This window comes from Hydractinia symbiolongicarpus, chromosome 10 (assembly GCF_029227915.1).
Source record: "Hydractinia symbiolongicarpus strain clone_291-10 chromosome 10, HSymV2.1, whole genome shotgun sequence".
NCBI classification, from domain to species: Eukaryota; Metazoa; Cnidaria; class Hydrozoa; order Anthoathecata; family Hydractiniidae; genus Hydractinia; species Hydractinia symbiolongicarpus.
Window position 1 is genome coordinate 11,156,441 of NC_079884.1, and position 15,598 is coordinate 11,172,038.

The following is a 15,598-nucleotide window of genomic DNA, read 5'->3' on the forward strand; positions in this document are numbered from 1 at the left end:
AAAGTTGTCTATGTTACATATATATAATCCATGTAAATAGTATATATATATATTATTTTCTTCTTTACTTTTCTTCTTGTTGAAGAACTATATTAACTGGATTTGAATTGTTTTTTTGTTATTAACATGGTGTATATATATAAGAGCCTTTATATATGTTGTAAGTTTTATGTTCAAACAAATTCTTCCTGTGGCACCCTGTATCTTAAAGTAATTTGATTGCATCTTAAATGATTGAAAAGTTCTTTTTAAAATGCATAAAGCTATATTTCTTTAACAAAAAATATTATTATTTAAATTACAGATTTCTATGGGGATACTATCATATAATACTGTCTTTCTTCTTTAGCAACAACTAATAGTATACATGGCTTCTATCGAAAATATTCTTACTGACATAGGTTTATTAAACCTTCTCCCCCGATTTAATGAAGAAAAGGTGGATATCAATATTGTTATGGCTGCTACGGATGAGGATCTGAAACGTCTGGGAGTGCAAAGGTTGGGTGACAGGATCCGTCTTAAGGACATGTGTCGTCAAAAAAATTCTAATAGTAGGGAAGGCCCGTCCAGTAGAATCAGAGAAGAGAGAAGAACACTATTCGCGCCATATGCAAGACAGACAAATGGAAACTGCAGCAGAAGCAGCAGCAGTAGTAAACCAAATGGTAGATCAAAAAAAGCAAAGAAAAGAACTTGGACAGGCCAGTTTGTCTGCTTAGCTGACAGAACAAGAACAAAATTACCAACACCTTCAGAAAAGCAAGTGCTACATAATGCTGGCCTTGGTTTAAAAAAGATTTCTTTTGATATTGATGATGATGAGACTGACGTTTACACCAAATTAATGGCAGATGCACAAAACAAAGAGAATGGAGAAACTGAAGGTTTTCCAACTTTAAAACATTGTGGCGGGTTTGAGTTATTAAAATGTATCCCAAATTGCAGGATCCTTGAACCTTTGAATTGCAAACTAAATTCCATATCTTTGAAAGCTACCATAGGACAAGGAAAGATTTATATACGTCCAATTCAAAAGTCGTTGTCGGTAATACCTCTGCAAAAGGCAAGTACAGTAACAACTTCTATCAAAGAAAAATGTTTAAATTGTTTTGAGGAGTTTTGTCTCGAAGAACTGAGACAACATACTGAGTTATGCATGCCATACTATGAATCTAGTGATGATTCAGAAGTTGCATTACCCCCTGTGTTATCAAATGAGGTGACCCATGAAGAGGAAAACAATGAAATAACTGAAACTGAATCTGCTTTTCGAATAAGCTATGAGTACATTCCAGAAACAAGAGATCAAAAGCAGGATAATGCTAATAACAACGAAGAATTTGATCTCAATGCAAACATTAACAACATCATCAGTTATTGCATTGATAATCAAGTGAATTCACCAGTCGAGATATTACGGTATATGCAGCAGAAGTTAGTTCAAGGTCGAAGTTTAGAAATAACTGATATTGCGGTTCATGATGACAGACCAACAAATTTTATCATGGTTGATCGGGCCAATCTTATTGAAACTGGTTTAGAAGAGATACGGGAACTGCAAAATAAGTTGATTTGTTTATCTGTGCAGTTTTATGGTGAGGTAGGAAAGAGTATTATTTTTATCTTCATGTTTAATATTAAGATTGTTTTTTTGTTCATCAGTTAATTTGTTTATTTTACCAGACATGTTTGTGTAATCATTATATTATATTATTTATCATTTATATTATTATATTTTTAGTTGGCAGAAGATTATGGAGGGCCAAGAAAAGAGTTTTTTCAACAGATAATAAGAGAAATCAAAGAAAAATACTTTGATTGTGAAATAAACTTGTTTCCTTTAAGTGATTATTATGATATTGGAATAGTTTTTGGTACGTAATTACACTCAGCGTTATACCACTGTGAGAAATTGAAAAAAGGAACACAAAAACATTTCTTGTTGTTGTGAGCTTCTTAAAAACTAAAAAAAAATCTAAAAAGATAAATATTCTATGAAAATGAGTGTTTATTCTTATTTTTTTAGGCTTGAGTTTGCTTCAGAATGGTCCATTTCCACAGTTTTTGGAAGAAGATGACCTGCAAAAAATATTTTTTAACGAAGAACCTGGCAAATTCAATGAACTCCGAAGAGCTTTCAAGGATCTTGGAATTTTCCAAGTTTGTATTATATATTTTTGGATGTTTCTCTAAAAGAAGCTTTTTCTCATAAAGCTTTCTCTTAACATACCGTATTTCCTCTTATCCGTCTGTTTTCTAATACCTAAATTCAGCATTTTAAGGTTTATTAGAGGGGGCGTTAATAGAGGAAATACGGTAAGTAAATACATAAGGAAAAGATCTGTTGAGCATTGTATTTACATCTACACTCAATGAGTTTATTTATCATTATAATTAGTTATCATTGCTTTCAGATTGTGGAAGCCTTTCCTATCATGCTACACCTTTTCCGACCCAATCCTAATGCTACTTTCACTTTTAAAAAACTGGTCAACTTGCTTCAGCCAAAATGGGCAGCTGAAGGGTCAAACGAACATTACAGGCAGAAAAAGCTTTATCCGTCATTAATGAAATATTTGAGGCAAGCACATGGTAAGGTGTCAAATTTAAATTTCCACGCGCTCGCTCCGCTTTTCTATAAACTAAATAGCCAAACATTTTTTATTTTGTATGAGCAGAGTTTCACAAAGGAAGCTGGCTTCTGCTACCTTAAGGGAAGAAATTATGTGCGGAAGAAATATCTATATATAAACTTTCTATTTTTGTTACTGTTTAGGTGGAAAACGTTCGGGTGTTTCGCTTCCCGATGTACTAAGGTTTGTCACTGGAAGTGAAGAAGAGCCTTTGTTAGGATTTGCACTGGCCCCTTCGATAAAATTTGTTCCGGTGATGGAAGAAGGTCGATTTCTTCCGACAAGTAACACTTGCATTAATCAATTGCAATTACCAATGGAAAGTAATGCTATTTCCCTTCCAGACGAAAACGCTCTGTTCGGTTTATATGACTTAGCCTTTTCTAGTCGATTTTTTGGACAAATTTAAAAGTCGTCGACAGTTTTATTATTTATGCCTATTAGGAACTTAACTCTTGTGATTAAATGCAAACATTTATGCTTTCTTTCGTTACCTTTTCACTGATTCAAAACTTATTTTATAATTGGTAGTTGTTTACTTGTAAACTTCGTTTTGTTTACGGTGTCCCTTTCCAAAGGGACACTTAATTTTTGTTTTATTCAGAGAGAATATTTTTTATATTTTAGCTCTTATCGTTTGTATTCATTTTCTTATATTATAGGAGAATAAATGTTCCGTAGTTTCTTCAGAAATTTTCGATGTACTTTGCAAGATTAGACTGACGCTTAATCGTAACACTATGGTAAAGTGTTCCCGCGAAATTGTTAATTTTCTAAGAAATTCAGAGGTTACCATTTTTTAATTTTAATTTTGATTGAGGCGCCAAAACTATCGAATAATTTATCGCATGCAAACAGCGCATCGAATAATTTAGCGCATGAATTCAGCGCATCGAATAATTTATCGCATGCAAACAGCGCATCGAATAATTTAGCGCATGAATTCAGCGCATCGAATAATTTAGCGCATGCAAACAGCGCATCGAATAATTTAGCGCATGCAAACAGCGCATCGAATAATTTAGCGCATGCAAACAGCGCATCGAATAATTTAGCGCATGAATTCAGCGCATCGAATAATTTATCACATGCAAACAGCGCATAATCGAATGAATTCATCGCATAATCGAATGAATTCATCGCATAATCGAATGAATTCAGCGCATAATCGAATGAACTTAGCGCATAATCGAATGAATTTAGCGCATAATCGAATGAATTTTTACAAAATCGAATGAATTTTAACAAAATCGAATACAATTAGCGACAAATAGTGTTTTATGACCGAATGAAATCATCGAATAAGGCAGCCTTGGCGTTCCATACAACAGCGACAAAAGCGAGCCTGGCGAAGGCGACGAAAGGCGAGGACTCCATTTAGGGGAAGCACTTCATGGAAGGATCCATATAGTCTGTGAAAATGTCGTATACTTAAACCTCCATCACAACCTCACCTTTACCCGACATCCTTCCATGAAGTGCTTCCCCCATTTAGCACCGGGCTAAGTGGTCCCGACACACGACGTACAACATAATCCCTTCATACTTTATCGACCTCTCCACCAAATCCAGTCATCCTAAGCTAGAGATCGTTAGTTATATATATAGCTACAGATTTATTTTGTCTACGGCTTCCTTTCTGTACACATTTTTAGTGCTTACTCTATTTACCCAATAGATTATGTTCACTTCCTTTTATTCCTTTATTTCATATATATATATAGCTATATATATTTTATTCAGTATATATATCCTAGACAACATACACACTTCCTAACTGTAATGTTAGCTGACTGTTCTCACAGAACAGAGAAAGTTATGCTCAATGCTGCACTCTGACTAACATCTTTTATTCTTTGACAAATGTATTTGCACAAAAATTGTGTAGCTATACTTTCTTCTGCTTAATAGCTACACCTTTACGATAATTCAGGAAAACTAACACTCCATTGCAACTTATTTAGTGATCGGAGGAGGTAAACATCACACTTTTATAAGAGTTTAATAATGAGAAAACACGTTTTTTTGTGATAACTTTTCTTGTCGCGTTTTGTTTTTATTGAAAAGTACACAAAAGTTGTATATCTTATTATTATTAACGTTTTCTGAAAATTTGAAAGAAAGTGATACAACGGAAGTTAAAAAACTGGAGAAAACACGCTTTTGTCTCTAACAAACTCTCATGAAAACACGATTTTTACCTCCTTTTTTTCGATATATATTGTAAAACGATGGAGAGCCGTAGGAACGCATGTACAATTGAATTATTGTAAAGGTATATTTGCAATTTTACCTTTACTTTCAAATGAGTATGCTCTGCGAGGGTGTTATATTTAACATTTTTGACAGGCCATGTATAGAGTTAAAAATGTTTTCTAAAGCTTTTAAAACTTAGATGCGTTTTAAACATTTTACATTAATTTCAATATTTAGTTACCATAATTATATATGCTCAATGCTAACTCATGACGTCATAATTTCGCATAATTAGTGCAACTTTTAGACAAATATCTCGAGAACGGATAAAGATTTTTCAATAATATAAAAGATTTCTAGAGAACTTTCAAAGATCTTTCATATATATATATTTGCGCAACTTGATTTTTTGCAGGAGGTAACCTTTAAAAGTCCTGGGAAAGACTTTGTGTGAAGAAATTCTTGCAGTCGGATTCGTGTCATAACACTGATTGAACTAATCACGGACGAGTATTCCGGTTAAGCAGCCATTATGAAATGGTGTACAAATGCCGTAATCATAATGTTTTTGTGGTGAAACCTTCATAAATACAATACTTGATTTTTCAAGGAATTCTTTTTTTTAGTCAAATTTTAATAAATGTTTTAGATACTGCTTAATTTTTGCCATTTTGTGATATTTTAATGTCATTTTGCTTGTAAATTCTGTTTAATTAAGGTTGCTACTGTGAAGGTTTGACCGTGAAAAGTCCACTTTTTACCCTATCAGAGAGCAACGAAGGAGAACATTCCGACCCCAAGAATGGAGTAATAATTACTTTGCTTCACCTAGCACTCCTTTTTTCCTGCCATGCAAATGCCAAGGCTGAAAGAGCTTACCGCTGCAAATTTATACAACGAAATTCATCTATAGCATAGACTAGCAGAGTTTCTAAATTAGGAAGAAGACTAATTAGGCACACCACAGAGCTATTTAAGTTTTTGCTACATTTCAAAATCTTTAGATGAAAATCAATCAAACCATAAATTAATTAATTTTCTTTTAAAAATATCCAGGTTCTGTAACTTTGAAATTTCGAAGAAGAAAAAATAGTTTTTCTACCTAATTATAGGTGTTGCAAGCTTTAAACTCTTTAAAGATGGCAGAAAAAGAATGATGTAATTAGCCAATTGACGATTCCTTAGCCATATTTATATGCAATAATGATTGTTCACTGACATTGGCTCCAGCAGATTTAACAAATGGTTTCCCATCCATTTCTCTGGATGCACAATTGTCAAAATAGGCTTTTGGTTTTGACATTATCCTGGTTTAATCAATAAATATGCGTATTTTGTGCAGCTTAAATTAGGTGTTCATTACCCAAATTTAACTTTCATATATATTCTGCTACTTAGGAGTATTATGTCAAATTATACAGAAGCCGATAGGTGCAAAAAATCTTTCCCGAAATAAGTGAAAATCTCTTTCAAAAATGGTGAAGATCTTTTTCAAAATGGTGAAAATCTTTTTCAAAATGGAGAAAATCTATTTCAAAATGGTGAAAATCTTTTTCATAATGGTAAAAATGTTTCCCGAAAAAAGAGAAAATATTTCTCAAAATACATAACCCTAACCTCGTTTCCAGGGTATTTTATATCTTGTATCGACCACAAGAACACAGCGAAAGGCTATGACCGCAAGGCTTCGTAACGAGGTAAAAGACCTCATCTCTTTTAATCTCCAGAAATAACAACCGAATTGGTATAAGTAAATAAGGATGTTACCCCCTAGCACTGGTTTTCAAAATTTGTTTAGGGTAAATAACCAAAATGCTCAGCAACCACTTTTATATGTTTTTTATTAATTCTTGCATTTAAGGAATACTCTCTATTGCTGATATAAACAGTATATATTTACGTTACATTCAAGGCAATTGAAAAATTCTATACACTTCAAAAAAAATGTCGAACAAAAATTTGCCGACGTAAACTTAGTTTTTTTTAACAACGTCAGCAATTGCCGTGTGCTGACGTGAATTAGAAAGCCTGTTATCTCAAAACAGCAAAATTGTGCAGAGTAAAGGGCCAACCTAACCCTAATATTTCTGTATCTTTTGAAATCCATTCATCCAAATTTCTTCCAGTTCTTTATCGTCCTTGTATGTCACAGATATAGATTAGCACAAACAAAATTATTGAAGCTAGGACTTGCTATTTATAGTTAGCTGCTTTTTTCTTGTTGATACATCTAAATATGGACGGATATACCCTGTCTATTATTTCTAAGAGGAACCATAGAATAAAATATTTAGAATAGATTTTTTTTTTTTAAGCAACAGTTATACAAATGTTGACAAAGTTAACAGCCCTTTTTTATCAATGAAATATTATTACATATCAAACCTGAAATCCTTTTTTTTAAACAGTAGAATTATTAAGGTTTTTACTTTGCTTAATACGTGTTATGATATGCATTATAGAATTAAAAATGGAATCTAAATCTGTGATATACAAGGACGATAAAGAACTGGAAGAAATTTGGATGAATGGATTTCAAAAGTGGATGGATGAGAGTCGTAAAAGTGTGAGTGTAAATTCTGAGTATGAAAAACAGCAAGCCATATATACAGAGTTTGCCTCCCTCTACGATGAAGCCTTGCGTGTAGAAGCATGCATGGGTCCTGTTAGAATTGCTGAAAAAATCAACGAGCTGTTTGCTGAAAATAAAGAAGTGAAAATACTTGATTTTGGTTGTGGGACAGGGCTTGTTGCAGAAAATTTAAAAAAGTTTGGTTTCTTAAATATTGACGGAGTTGATTGCAATCAAAGCATGCTAGATGTTGCTGCTGGTAAAAATGTTATGAGTAAATTAATTCTTGGTAAAAGTACTGAAGGACTGAAAGATATTCCCTCCAATTCTTACGACATGGTGTGTTCAGCTGGTGTATTCTTTTTGTCTTCCTCTCATCCTGGAACAGATTGTTTTAAAGAATTGTGCAGAATTACCAAGAAAGGAGGAACTTTAATTATACTGACTAAGAATTCATATCTTAGTGAACCTTATGTGAATTTAGAGACAATCAGTAAGTTGGAGAAGGAAGGCGTTTTGACAACATATCCCAAAGAGTTGTTTGAAGGATATAGAAAACCATTTGAATTTGAAGCAGACCCAAAAAGTATGGGGGCTATTTTGAGATATAAAGTTCTTTAATAGAAAATAAGCAATTGCAATACATTTTCTGTATTTTGATTTTCTCATATTTTAGAACATATATACAAAACAATTCTTAGGCATAATTATGGCATTATTTTTATTCATAATATTATAATGAACTAATTTTATTTTTATTTTGGCATACACATACTTAAATTTTGTGGTATTGGGGTTCCTATAATTTTAGGATAAGGTCAGCAAGTTATTTTCCTAAAGTATTATTTTTCCTCAAAACTGTGTATTGCCATTATCACAAAAAAAACAAAAAAGTCTTAAACTTGAATTCTGAAAACTATCCAGAAGAATTATTATAAATTTCCGTATGGTGGCATAAAAATGTTTTCCTACTCCTATGATATCAACTTCTTTTTTTTTTTCTAAAACAGCAACTTTCCATACACAGTGCCATGATTTTATGAAATGGGTGGTGATTTGTTACCCTAACATATAAAAAAGGGGAATAACATATGACACCTCTGCACTTATGCATCCCATGAAATGCTAAACTTTATCAAACTGCATAATTTTAAAATGATGTGTTGATTTGAGTGTTGTTATTTTCATTTGCACATAACTTTATCTTTGTTCAATCCATGTTTGTCATATATTGCAGCAAAATTGTATATTATATTCTTGTCCAACTTTTTGGTTGGTTTTCTTGACTGATTTTTAATATTTCTTTTTTCAGCACTCAGAACTTTATAACAATTCGGTTTCATTTATGATTCTGAAAAATCTATAAATTTTACTCATGTTAACTATATAGCCTTAGTTGCCTCTTAGATTTCCATTCCTTGCTTCACAGATATTTTTCTTGCTTGATTAATTCATTTCATTTTTAGTATATGAAAATAATAAATATAAATTTACAATAATGATGGAAAGTGCAACAATATGGATGGGAGCTGTAAGTATTCAACTCCAGAACTGCTTAAATAATTATTTAATTTATGAAACATGCTTATATCACTGGCAAAGAAATCCTGGTACGCAGCACATACTTTATTTTTAAGCGTTATAAACACCCTAGTGCTATGAATCAGGTTATCTAATTCGCTTTCTTTTACATTGTCAATAATTAACAACAAACAGTTTAATCAGAATGTCCGAATTTTCCCTGTGTGTTTTAGCTGACACAATTACATATTTTTGAATTATTTTTAAGATTACTGAAGAAATGGATACAACTTTTATTACTGAAGCTTTTAGTAACATGGGCTACAATGTAATCGAAGTAAAAGAAATTTTTCATAAAACAACTGGGTATGTTGAGGAAGAATTTTGAAATTTTGATGTTAAGGCTTTGCATATTGTTATTCTTACCTAAAATATTTTTTTAAATGTTAAGTTTAACATTCCTACGCCCCTGATGTCTTCAGAATCTCTTGAAATTTTTACCACTCGTAGAGCCCATTGAAAGTTATATTCACAGGGCATTAACCTAGCTCTTGCATAGCAATTTCATTTTGCAATTCTATAGCTCTTTAATGCGACTATTTTTTTAAAATTTGTTTCTAATTTAGCAGGTCTATTCTTTACCATTCCAAATTACTTTAATTATTTTTTATCATTTTAATTATTCTCACCTATAATTAGATATACTTTTAATTATACAAAATTTGATCTCTGGATATTTTTTTACATTTCTTAATTCTTTTTTGTTATTTATCACGCCTGTTTTTGAAGGTGCGCAAAAAAATAAATCCTAACTAAGACTGCTATAGTTCCTTCAAAAAGCTGTACAATATCAAAAATTTTAGTCCTCATTGCTGTCTAACTGATCCTTAAAGATAATTCATTGTTTAGTGCTCGAGCGAACTATTGTTTTGTGGATTTCGGGGATATCAATATAGCAAGGGAAGTGCTGATCAAAATAAACAATCAACCAATACCAGGAACTGAGGTAACAACAACATTCCTTATGCTTTTAAAAATGTAAAGACATTGTGCTAACTATATATATTCTAAAAGACACCAACACTGTCGACTCATCAATGTAAAGACATTGTGCTAACTATATATATCCTAAAAGACATCAACACTGTCGAATTATCAACAGCGTCCGTCTTAAAATGAATTACTTGAGTCAACCAATTAAGGCATTTCCAATTTATTGTCATTAGAAAATTTAAAACCACATTCTTATTCTTTGTCATGCTGTATTCTTGGCTTTTCACGGAATGGAAGATACCAGGCTAATCCTAACATTTTTAAACATTATTGGTTTAAGAAAAAGCATCTCAAAAAATCTTTTAATGATGGGGGATTTATAATTTTGATTCTGCTACGCAAAAAATAGAGCTGTAACTGTATGTTTTATCATCAGTAAGATATTTAAAAATATATAGCCTGTGTAATTAATATAATGAATAAATTTATCTCTGCTCTTTGATGTGAGACGCAATACATCTTTTCTTTGTTTAGGGGAAGAAATTTAAGTTGAACAGATCAGAATATGGAAGAAGTTCGGGGTAAGACCTATGGTGGACGTTAGCCAGTGTGAATTATAAGAATAGGCAGACAGATTCCTATAACAGTCAGAGTAATATTAGTTTGTGGTACAATTTGTGCCGATAACGGTATCATATATAAAGAATCCTAATTGTGTTTATAGTATCATGCTTGTTACCCTTTCACAATCAGTGCATTCGTGTATAATCAGTGTATATTTTGACAAAAAATGGTACTTACGTCACTATTGTATTTGGCATTATTTTATTCACCGCATCAGTTTTCATGTTTCCATCACTATTTTAACAAAGACATATTTTAAGTGAAAAACATATGGAATGAAGTGGAAGAGGGAAAAATATTCTGTTAAATTTCAAATGCATTAATTTTAGAGCATGTCTTAATTCATTTATTTCAGAGGCAGCGTTGAGTATTCTTTATTTGTTGGAGATATTACATCTGAAGTTACTGATGACCACTTGTTGGTATGTCTTGCTATTTTTTTATCGTTTTTTTGAATTTTGAGCTAGAGGATAATTTATCCCTTAGCTCAAGGGTAACTTACCTCCTCTCTCTAATGTGTTCGATCAATGCTCCTTTAAGAGCTGCAAATATTAATACGAAAAAAAAATTAGGGCATGATTGTATACTGTAACATTCCCACCTTGCCTCATTAGTTTAGAATGTCAATAATTATGCCGAACGGCTAACAAAAAACCTTGTTTAAGTGCTCTGAGCACAAACCTGCTTTGATTTTGATATTATGTTTTTAGTCTTAAAATATATACTAAATATACAAAATTAGCATTCGTTAAAAAGCATTTTTTAGTTATATTTTTTTAAATTTCTACTTCTTTAAATTTTGATTTGTTTTTTTTTAAACACGATTAACTAAATATAAAACTTTATATACTTGTTTGCTCGTCCCAGGCCTTTTATTTTTTTGCTGACGAACTCGTAACTTGGGATCTGCATGTCGGTTTGCAATCAAATTGTGTAAGTAAACATATAGAGCTTATACAAGCTTACCCACAAAATTTAATTGCAAACCAAGTTGCAGATCCCGAGTTATTGAGTCGTCAGCAAAAAATAAGAGGCCTGGAATGAGCAAGCGAGTGTCATTTTGGCAAAAAAAAATTATGCTAATCAATTAACCTTTACAATATCTATGCATTGATAAAGTTTGAATGCACACCCCTTAACAGGTCTAAAATTACTGATGAAAGAAAATGTCTAAATTTGCTATTATTGAAATATGACATCATAATTCATGCAGCATAATTAAATCTGAAATTCTTTAAATATGAATATCTTGAGAACAAAAAAAGCTTTTTAAAAAATTTAAAAAGACTTATTAGCTAACTTTTTAAGCTCTATAATATAAGTCCAACATCATTTTATACCTTGGGTTCCCTTTAAGGTATTTGTAAAAATCCATATTTAAGTTTTCTATTTTTTTAGGACTTCTTTCGTGTTAGGTATCCGTCTGTGCGAGCTGCTAAAGGTGAGTATAGACTGAGTAGGACATTCCTTAAGACATCTAAGTTTACTTCAATCAAGTTAATTATCACTGCGTCTGTTTTTTCTCTCTTCATTTTAGTTGTCAAGGACAAATCTGGAAAGCCGAAGTATGTTCTGCTGTTTGTTACGTTTCTGTTTATTTTTATTTGTCAATGTTGTACTGACCTTTGGATTTTTATTCGATTTAGAGGATTTGGTTTTGTGCGTTTCTTTGATGAAGAAGAACATGAACGAGCCTTAAAAGAAATGCAAGGGATGAAAGGTCTGGGACAAAGAGAAATACGAGTTAATAAAGCATCAAAAGGGTAAAGTAACATTTCTTACTTTTAAACTAATAAAGTGTATTGGTAAACATGAAGGAAAAAATGAGAAATTTGTGGTAGCCTAATGTTGCATAGAAGATCTTTATTTTTTTGGAAGGGGAGTAAAAATTACATCTTTGTGTGCTCCCTGGGGTTTGATCGTATTAATAGAAAGCGTTTAATCAGTGAGGTAAAACTTTAGCCTGTTTAATTTTTTAATACAAAGACAAATGAAAGGTTTTTTAATACTAAAATTATAAGAAAAGTTAAATATCTCAGTTACCATCATGCCTTCTGCGGAAATAAAGATGAACAAGTTGCATTTTAGCCTTTTCGTCTTCCCGATAACTTTGATCAGTTTTACATTTTTTCAAGGGCGAATAACTACTGTTATGATCATAGTTAAAACTTGAAATTTTCAACTTGCGTATTTCATTAAGTTAATTTATCCGGCAAACTTCAAGTTCGGAATCAGCCTTCCTTTCTAATTTCACATACAAAGTGTTTTTGAATTAAATGATCCTTTGTTAGAAAGAGTCAACTTGCGAATCAGTTTGGTAATCCAGCAAGTGGTATGGATCCCTCAGCATTTCCTGGCTGGATGCAGATGCAAATGAATTACATGCAACAAATGCATCAATACATGCAACAATGTCAGCAGTTTGCACAAGTAAGAAATGCACCTTATTTTTTAACTTAAAAATGGATGAATGATTTGCAATATTTGTGCTTGTTTTGTTATATTTCATTAAGATATCGTTAAAGTCAGGACATTTAGATTTTGTGTTGTATTTCCTACAAATATGTCAATGTTTCAAAGAATGCAGGTTAATGGTCAAGTTTTTATTTATTTTAGCAAGCAGCTACCTACGCTGGTTGGCGTCAGCCAACTTCACAAAATGATACAAAACAGCAGTCTACCCCAGAAGCCACAATAAATTTCTTGCAGCAACAACACGAGCAGATGGTCTCTCAGGTGAGAGGCGGTAAATTCAGTTCCTTTCTTCACAAGGGGAGTCGTTGCACATAATTTATTTAGAAAAAAATGCATCTCTATTCATTGTGAGGACTGCATGTTTGCAATATTCACTGGTTTGAAATCCAGTCTCAGTAACTGATAACTGCGCCAACAAGGCTTTTTAGATTACGTAATTTCATTTCAATTTTAAATAATGATATTCACCAAAAAAAATCGCAAAAACTATTGAATCATAACTTTTGTACCAGCTTCGTTCTACTTTTAAAAACTTTTATTGCGTTTACTTCCACCAACTGTACAAGGTGAAAAGACCATTCTAAATTACTAGATTTTTTTACCTTCTTTAGAGTGCAAATGTTAACGAAGATTTAGAACTAGTCGGTAAGCATTGTTTTTTTATTTATTTTTATCATCTTTCCTTTATTTTTTGACCTTTTCAAATAAGTATAATCGCGCAGTCGCTTTTATTTTCGCTGCGTTTCTTTTAATAGTCTTACCTTTTTTATAGATCCCAACCCTCCCGTCGACGTTGCAGCTTTGAATCAAGAAATTATAGATCGTGATGACGTAAGCTTATGTACACCTCCATTGACCAGTCGCGATACACTTTCTGCAATAACTAGACTAGGAGTCAGAAAATATAAAGGCTTTTTAGTATACTCCAGACATCGGGAAGTTTCTGCAACCCTTCACTAAAATACAACGATACTTTTTCCGGTCATTTGACGTAGTTGCTAGACGCGTCTTTCCCAGCTAGTAGGCATGTGCTACTTTTACAGATGCATATGTTAAGTAAACAGCCTTTAAATTGCGCAAGTCGCACTTTCTAAACAGTTTTTTAGGGAATAACAAACTTCAGAGTCAACAGAAGCTAAAAAACTTAAAGGAACGTCCATAGTGACGTCTGCGACCGTTAAAAAACTTTAAGAGTTTGACAAATGCAAATTACGTGAACATAGTATAGAAATAGACTATACAATTATTTGTGTGGCTTAACATTGCCACCTTGTATCAGTATATTTCTTAGGTAGGGGTGTGTCCTACTTTCACATTTTAGTAAATGTAGTGTATGCACAAAAGACTAAGTTATATATTGTCTTGTAATTCGTTGTGTTTACAGGGATTTTTTAAGTACGTTGCTTCCCATATGAGTATGAAAAAATACCATTTTTTACTTTTTTTAACATTTTCCAATCTAGAGATATTCCTCCAGTCTGTAATAACCTAGAAATGTGGCAAAAAAATTGACAATAAAACTTTACTGAAATAAACATTTTAGAGATTGTTTTTCGAAATGGAAGCATCAAAGTGGGATTTTGAGACTTGTGTGTTAGGAGCTTTGGAACAAAGACCAATCAGGGCCAAATAGAGGTAAGTATAATAGGGTATGAGAAACAACACTTTCGTAAATTTGTATTCGGATCCGCAGAGTACGCAATGTAAGCCCTAAAAACCCTTAAAAACCCTTAATACCTTTCTTTTTTCAGTGGTAGTGAATGCCAACATCAAAAATGTTATGGTTTTGTTTAATGGCTGAAAGTCGAATTCCTGGGATAGTGCGGAAAATGAGTGCACAGTTTCAACCATTCCTTATTCGCAAAATACTCGACCGCTTGACCTGATGATCCATTCTAACTCGTTTTTTGGAGTCAATCAAGATTTGAGAAATGTGTACTGGTTTATTGTTGCATTAGACTAAACTTAGAAGAAGACAGACGAACCTGTAAAATAATACTTACGACGGTTTAAACACAATGTTCGCTCAACGACGTTGTATGTGGACAAATGTACGAAATAAAGAGACAAGAATGACTCGAAATCGAAATGAAATTTGTTTTTTTATTTAGAAAAATCAAATATCATTTTTACAATTCGATCTTTGCTTTCAGTTATGAACGTATTTTGTTTTTGCGAACTTGGTTATCGGGAATATAAAAATATATAGTTACAAAGTCAAAAATTCCTGAAAAAAAATATCTGGAATATCTACGAATCCTTACTCCAAATTATCTATTATCTCGTTAAAAATAAGGTTAAAAATATGGACAATAAAGTCCTTGTTTGAAGCCTTCCATACTGCTAGCGGACTTAATCTATCGGACTGTATGTTGATTAGCACTTTGTTGTGATTACTTCGTAGGTATGGATGAGTAAAAAAGTCAACAAACCTAAGGAAAAGGAATCCTCCGTTCGTAGAAATAAGTTTAACTTTATTTTCATTTTGCGCAGAATGTTAGACAACAAAACAAACGTTGATTTGACCACTTGTTGTAATCACTAAAGAACCATCCATTTATTTGTCTCAACCTATACCTAA

At 32.3% G+C, this 15,598-nt stretch overlaps 3 protein-coding genes across 3 annotated transcripts; all 3 read left to right on the forward strand.

Moving 5' to 3' along the window:
* Window positions 1-212: 212 nt before the first annotated feature.
* Window positions 213-3,321, forward strand: LOC130613258 (uncharacterized). The gene is made up of 5 exons (XM_057434600.1): window positions 213-1,603; window positions 1,745-1,877; window positions 2,030-2,163; window positions 2,418-2,595; window positions 2,780-3,321. Exons 1-5 carry the CDS (start codon window positions 368-370, stop codon window positions 3,043-3,045), a joined length of 1,947 nt encoding a protein of 648 aa, XP_057290583.1. The 5' UTR covers window positions 213-367; the 3' UTR covers window positions 3,046-3,321.
* Window positions 3,322-7,268: 3,947 nt separating this feature from the next.
* LOC130613260 (putative methyltransferase GWCH70_2453) lies at window positions 7,269-8,049 on the forward strand. Its single transcript, XM_057434602.1, has one exon. The coding sequence runs from the start codon at window positions 7,279-7,281 to the stop codon at window positions 8,023-8,025; it is 747 nt and encodes a 248-aa protein (XP_057290585.1). The 5' UTR covers window positions 7,269-7,278; the 3' UTR covers window positions 8,026-8,049.
* Window positions 8,050-8,201: 152 nt separating this feature from the next.
* On the forward strand, window positions 8,202-15,173 carry LOC130613259 (tRNA selenocysteine 1-associated protein 1-like). Its single transcript, XM_057434601.1, has 14 exons — window positions 8,202-8,935; window positions 9,194-9,291; window positions 9,835-9,931; window positions 10,453-10,499; window positions 10,898-10,964; window positions 11,941-11,983; window positions 12,080-12,107; window positions 12,189-12,305; window positions 12,834-12,972; window positions 13,159-13,278; window positions 13,629-13,662; window positions 13,790-13,848; window positions 14,561-14,652; window positions 14,769-15,173. The coding sequence occupies exons 1-13, from the start codon at window positions 8,903-8,905 to the stop codon at window positions 14,648-14,650; spliced, it is 972 nt and encodes a 323-aa protein (XP_057290584.1). The 5' UTR covers window positions 8,202-8,902; the 3' UTR covers window positions 14,651-14,652; window positions 14,769-15,173.
* The last annotated feature ends 425 nt before the right edge of the window (window positions 15,174-15,598 follow it).